The sequence below is a fragment of the Hevea brasiliensis genome, unplaced genomic scaffold (genome assembly GCF_030052815.1).
Source record: "Hevea brasiliensis isolate MT/VB/25A 57/8 unplaced genomic scaffold, ASM3005281v1 Scaf365, whole genome shotgun sequence".
NCBI lineage: Eukaryota > Viridiplantae > Streptophyta > Magnoliopsida > Malpighiales > Euphorbiaceae > Hevea > Hevea brasiliensis.
The window spans coordinates 1-7,045 of NW_026614879.1; the positions used below are offsets into that span (position 1 = coordinate 1).

The 7,045-nt window shown below is 35.4% G+C and overlaps 1 protein-coding gene across 1 annotated transcript; it reads left to right on the forward strand.

Moving 5' to 3' along the window:
* Positions 1-4: 4 nt before the first annotated feature.
* Positions 5-2,451, forward strand: LOC131177220 (ABC transporter G family member STR2-like; the record flags this gene model as incomplete). The annotated part of the gene is made up of 3 exons (XM_058142175.1): positions 5-328; positions 464-1,182; positions 1,470-2,451. Coding segments are annotated over 3 exons (2,025 nt in total), but the record flags the coding sequence as incomplete, so codon positions are not given.
* Between the last annotated feature and the right edge of the window lie 4,594 nt (positions 2,452-7,045).

Below are 7,045 nucleotides of genomic sequence, written 5' to 3' on the forward strand. Positions count from 1 at the left end.
GTTGCATAGGATTACTGGGTATGCACCCAAAGGGTGCATCACCGCCGTCATGGGGCCTAGTGGTGCCGGAAAGTCTACGCTCTTGGATGGATTGGCTGGGCGTATCGCGAGTGGAAGCCTCAAGGGTAGAGTGTCATGTGATGGCACGGAAATGAGTCCAAGCTTGATTAAGAGGACTTCGGCCTATATAATGCAGGACGACAGGCTGTTTCCTATGCTTACTGTTTACGAGACTTTGATGTTTGCTGCTGATTTTCGTCTGGGGCCGATTTCTACAGCTGACAAGAAGCAGCGGGTGGAGAAGCTGATCGAGCAGCTTGGTTTATCTGTAAGTCAATTAAATCATGCTTCAATTGACATTTTTCTGTGATTTTTTTTCTGGTTGATATGGCTCCAACTGTAAGTTAAAATTCATTAGTTTCCATGATCTTATTCACAGCTGAATTGTTGCTTTCATGGCCAGTCTTCCAGGAACACATACATAGGCGATGAAGGCAACCGAGGAGTGTCCGGTGGTGAGCGTCGAAGAGTGTCAATTGGAGTAGACATAATCCATGGACCATCCTTGCTCTTCCTCGATGAGCCTACCTCAGGTCTGGACTCCACCAGTGCTCATAGTGTAATTGAAAAGGTGCACAACATTGCAAGGTCAGGAAGCACTGTGATCCTTACAATTCATCAGCCATCATCAAGAATCCAACTTCTCCTTGATCATCTCATAATTCTAGCTCGAGGGCAACTCATGTATCGAGGCTCACCAAAAGATGTCACTCTCCATCTTAGCCAGATGGGGCGAAAAGTCCCCAAGGGAGAAAACTCAATAGAGTATCTAATTGATGTGATACAAGAGTATGATCAATCTGAGCATGGAGTGGAAGCACTAGCACAATTTTTACTCAATGGAACGAAACCGCCCAAGTTATCCGATGAGGACGTGTCGGTATCCACGGTTGCTCCGACACCGCCACCGCCCTATGGGAACCACCGTCAGTCGGAAGGATCAGGTAAAAGGAGAAATGATAGGAAACGACTTCCTTTACAAACAAGTATATATGAATCAAATGAGTTTGACCACAGTCTGCGGAGCGCTACATGGAGTGGCAGTAATATTGGAGTGGTGCAACCGCTTAGGTTTACACCTTCTCGCCAAAGGAATGAGAAGAAAATGCAAAATCCAATGAGGTAAGGTAGTTGATTCTCATAACTTTAAGTCCTTGTATGATATAATTAAGGGCTTGTTTGGTTATGCAAAATTTACTTATATCCAGTGCATAATGGTCCAAAATACAAATTTATAGAGTTTAACTATTTTATATATAATTCTCGTTACATATACTGTGTGTCTTAAATTCACGATGAATAGAATTTATACAAGAATTTTTCTTCAATAATAATTACATAAAACATATGCTTAAGGCTGATTGATTTCCTATCCTGCTATGCATTGGATGGATGATATTTTCATGCAGTTCATCCCCTGGATACTACATTTCCTCGAGCGAGATCCTGCCGTACACACCAACACCTCATAGCAGCGACTACTCGGTGAACGAAAATGACTACCTGACCCCAAGTGTTGCTCCGAACAGCATGCCGTATCATCTTGGTTCAAAATTCTCCAATTCCTTTTTCAAAGAGACATGGATTCTAATGCGCCGCAACTTCAAGAATATTAAGAGAACCCCTGAGCTTTTCCTTTCAAGACTCATGGTCCTAACCATCATGGGCTTAATGATGGCAACCATGTTCATGAACCCTAAAAACAACTCCCAAGGAATCACCAATCGCCTTAGTTTCTTCATTTTCACTGTTTGCCTTTTCTTCTTCTCTTCCAATGATGCTGTTCCTGCCTTTATCCAAGAACGCTTCATTTTCGTCCGCGAAACTTCCCATAATGCCTACAGAGCCTCTTCTTACACCATTGCTGGTCTGATCACTTACCTTCCTTTTCTTGCATTACAGTCTGGTGTCTATGCTGCTATTGTTTGGAAAGCCTTAAAGCTACAAGGACCGTTCTCCTATTTCTTACTTGTTCTCTATGTTTCCCTTCTCTCCACCAACTCATTTGTAGTTTTCGTGAGCTCAGTGGTGCCAAACTTTATTCTGGGTTATGCAGCTGTGATTGCTTTCACTGCTCTCTTTTTCTTATTCTGTGGGTACTTCTTGAATAGCCATGATATTCCCATGTATTGGAAGTGGATGAACAAGATTTCCAACATGACTTATCCATATGAAGGACTATTGATGAACCAGTACCAGACATCGGATATTTTTGGCTATGCTCCAAATGGGGACCCTATAAGTGGCAATTCCATCTTAAAATCACTCAATATTAGCACCCAAGAATCCAAGAAGTGGGAGAAGGTGCTTGTGATGTTGGGTTGGGCAGTTCTATATAGGATATTTTTCTACATAATTCTTCGATTCTTCTCCAAGAACCAGAGGTCGTAGAGAAATTCACACAGGTAAATTAAGTGGGGATATGCTGATGTTTAATACTTCTGCCAGACAATCTCTTGTTTTAGTGAGCTATCTTCTTATATATTAATGTTATTGTTTCTTATTTGTTATATTTGAAATCAAGTTCACATAGTTGCGTTGACCGTAGCAAGAGTGCCCAGCGAATCATTAGCTAGCATTTGATATATATATTATATGATATTTGTCTGTAAAATCAGCTGATTAAATTAGTTGATGATCATGTATGGTTTTTAAGATCCTCCAAGAAAAATAAAAATAACTTCAAAGTTATTCTTTTATTTTTATATTTGCTTCAAACTTGATCTTTTGTTCTCTGTGCTAGTTCCTTGCAACAACCCCAAGCAGTCTCCTAGAGGAAAACCTTGCAGCAAGCTGCAACCACTAAGGTTAGACATCAAAATAAGAAAAAAAAAATAATAACATTACCTAAAACAACCTAACAATTTAGTACATGTGCCAATTTTAGCCCATCTTTAATTTGTTTGTATCAATAATACATCTCCTAACTTTTAGGATATTAGGTCAATTACATGCTAACTTGAAATAAATTATAGAGTACTCTTCATACATTAAAAATTGGTGCACTACATACTCATATAAAAGCAATTATAACATAAAAATAGGAATGTAGGATCCACTGTTTTGTGAGTGAAAGTGTATATACACCAAGTACACCTAATAATTTGCCCTAACTTGACTTGATTCAGTAATTAAAGATATATTTTTCACTCGACAGACTCATGTTTAAGTTTTCACTTTCCATTCTCCTACTAAAAAAAAGTTCTTTATATATTTATAGATAAATTTGTCTTAAACAATATTTAAATAATTTCAAAAATTTCACAATAAAGCACAAAAAAATAATGATGATGAATTATATATATATATATATACTCATTTCTGAAGTTGATGATATTATTAACAAAATTAAAAGATAAGATCAATAGCATATTAAAGTTTTTGGATAATATGTTTTAATGATGCATTAAAAAAATTGTTAAACTCTAATGGGTAGAAATTTAAAATTCTGCCATGAAAGTACCTTTTATCGAATATAAATATATATATATCAGCAATAGACAAAGTTTAATGCTTGGAATATACTTGCCAACCATAGCAAGCATCGATGCATAGTTGCTTACCTTGCTGGGCAGAGCTTCTTGTGGATAACTTGGACCAGCTAGGTCAAGTGTACAGCTATATATTGCACACACATTAATTATGATATAAAATCTATATTTAATGATTCGTAATAATTAAAACTAAATTTAAAATTTGACAAATCTTTTAATATTATATGTGGTAAGAGGCGTAAGTCATAGGCCGCTTAAAAGAACCTTAATTAGATTAACTCATTCTGTACTTAATTCAACTGCTATAAGCATAGAGGGAGGCATATTCTAGTCCTTGAACTTAGCATATAACCCATCCACAACAACCGACCTATAATAAAATATACTAAGTGAAAAAATCTGAAGAGAAAACAGATTAATTATAGGCCTAAACCATATTTACAGCCCAAGAACAATTCAAACTAAAAGTGAAAGCATCAAGAAGATACAACTAGCAAGCTAATCAAAGAGACCAAGTGAGATGCGCAGAAACAGCCAACAAACTCTTGCTTTGAATTTCTTGTATTGGTAAACCCATCATCATCTGCTACATAACCACATTCAACATCAAAGCAATCATCCAAGTTAAAAACTCCATTCCCCTATACAGGGTTGGAAGCATGATTCAATATAGAAGAGTCAAAATTTAAATAGAAATATAATTATTATAATTAATAAATTTTATAATTTACAATTTTATTAAAATTAAAATTTATTGTTTTTTAATAAATCATATATTTTATTAATTTTAAATAATCAAAAAAAACACAAAAAAAAAGTCTATACTAGTTAAAATTAATACTTAACCTTAGTATTACGTTAAATGTTAAGTAAAACATGCTATAAAGAGACATCAAAAAAAAAATATAGGATATGAAGATTCATATGTTTTTGAATTGAATAATTTCTTCTTTTTTCAAATTAACTAAATTAACTAAAAAAAAATAAAATAAGAGATAAATTTTATGAAAAAAAAAAGTTTTTTAATATTTAATCTATTTATAATTAGTCTATAAACTATTTTTTTTTATTATTTTTAATTTAATTAAACTATTAAAATATATATATATATATATATATATATATATATATATATATATATATATATATATATATATATATATATATATATATATATATTATATATCTTAATATTTATTAAAAAAAAAAATATGTATTAAAAAAATGGGAGGTGGGGCTTGTGGGAGGGGGTTGGGGGGGTGGGGGGGTGGGTGGTGGTGGGGGGTGTGGTGGTGGTGGTGGTGGCCCCCCCACACACCGATTTCAATATTTTCTATATTTATATTTCATATATCCTAATCCTAATATTCTCTTAACACTAACAGACACATTTAACTGATCCTTTACTAATACAAAACCTCTCTCTTCTAATACTCTCTATGCTTTGTTTTTCTCTGTAAGCTGTTCCTCCTTTCTCTTTTTCTGTTCTCTTTTCTACCTGTTTCCCCTATTAAACGGGGGAGCTTCCTCCTTTTCTGTGCGTGGGTTTACACCTTCCGTGCCACCAAGTTGGGGTGTAAATAATTTTTGTTGTTTGGGTTTGTTTAGTTTGCAGCAACTGAGTTAACGGTGAGGCCGTGAGGGTGATTCTTTGAAAGTTGGTAAGGGCTGTTTGTGTGCTTCTAGCAGTCGAGTGTGATGTTTGCTTGTCTAAGGGTCTGAGGATGTAGAAGATGGTATCCTTGGCGTCTTTAGTCGGCTTAGCCTCTCATGGCACATTGCCGTTTAAGCTCTACCATCTTCACCCTCAGTGCAACGTCTATGTCGGTTTGTTGTATCTCTGATTCCATGCCTTGGTCTTCAATTGGCTTTATTGTAGTTCCCTCGAATCTGCTTCTCAAGTGGTGAACAAAGGTTCTTGACTTAGTCCTATTAGGGAAGCAATTGTTGTTTTGCGCGGGGACTTTCCTTGGGCTTCAATAGAGTTGCTTGGCTTTCTCTGGTGCAGGTCCTCCTCAAGTTATGCATTCGAGTTCATTGCTTTTCTCGAGCGATTGTTGGCTCGACGTTTTCGTTCTTGTGTACATGAGCAGTGCTACTTTAAGTATTTGGCCAGATCCTCTTCTGCGAGTCAAATACCCACCAAATCCCGGGGTTTTTGATGGTGGGTTGGGCTTGGGTGATCGGCTTGGTGGAACCTTTATGATAGAGCTTGGAGGTTGGGCTTGTAGAGAGACTTTTTTGTATTGCTTTGGGCTTAACTTTGTCTGGTATTTTTCTATCAATGAACCATCTATTTCTTTAAAAAAAAAATTTCCTTAATTTGCTAAGTCCCCAAGTCCTTGAAAAGAAGATTCAACTCTGACATCAGAATTAAGTGAGGGTGTAAATGCAAGGATACCATTTTAATAGTCCTTTATGAGCCTCAAATCCACATCATGAGATATAAATATTATTTTATCACATTTGTAATCGCAATGAAACCCAAATAAATTTATGATTCCTTCATCATTTCCCAAGTAAAAACAACCCAAATTTCATTGAACTATTCCCAGGTTGGTATAACATAAAGACCATTCACAAAAGCCCTTGGCTTGCTTCATTCTGTAACAACAAACTCAAGTGTGAACTGGACCAACGTAATGGAAGACAACATTCAACTTATTTAAACAGTCATAAAATTCCATTTTTTGCTTTGAAGTTGGAACAAATCATAGCAAATGAAGTTAAAGAAATCATTATGATAAATGATTAAATTGGAAGACAAGAACAACTTTCTGATACTTAAATTATTCATGGTCTTTTCTTTGAACCTTGCAAGAACCGTTAAAACGGTTACTGTGAAATTTCACAAATCATCAGATTCAGATTATAAAATGACTATGATTAAAGGACAAAAGAAACAAGTTGATGGTCCAACGTATAAATTGACCAAGTAGAACACTAGCTAGCTGTTAGAAAATTTTCTTTCCTATCTGTCAAACACGTCAATTTCCAATAATTTACGTAACCGTAATAGACGGAGTTTTACTGTAGGAACCAAACTGGTATTTCCATGATGTTTCATGCATGGTAACAGACAAAGAGACAGACAAAAATGAAAGGTGGCTCCACCCAATAACATCAAACCTTGATTAATTGAATATAAATGATTAGACCCACACCACCAAATCACATATTTTTTAATAATAATAATAATAATAATAATCATAAAGTGATTATCAAATTTGGATTATTCTAATCTAGTTCAAGCTCCTTCTCATCTATCTTCCTTCCTTCTCTAATTTCTATATTTGAAGTCAAACCTTTGTTATCAACCTTTTTTTCCTCAAAATTTTCTCCTCTCTGATGCCCTTCTGTTGTTGCCGTGGTTTCTTGTTTGGATTTCAATTTCAAGCATCAGAGAGAATATAGCTAAATCTGTCTCTATAGGTTCACTCACACAAGAAAACTGCAGGTTTGAGCTAGTGGAGTACAGGAAAATTCACAAC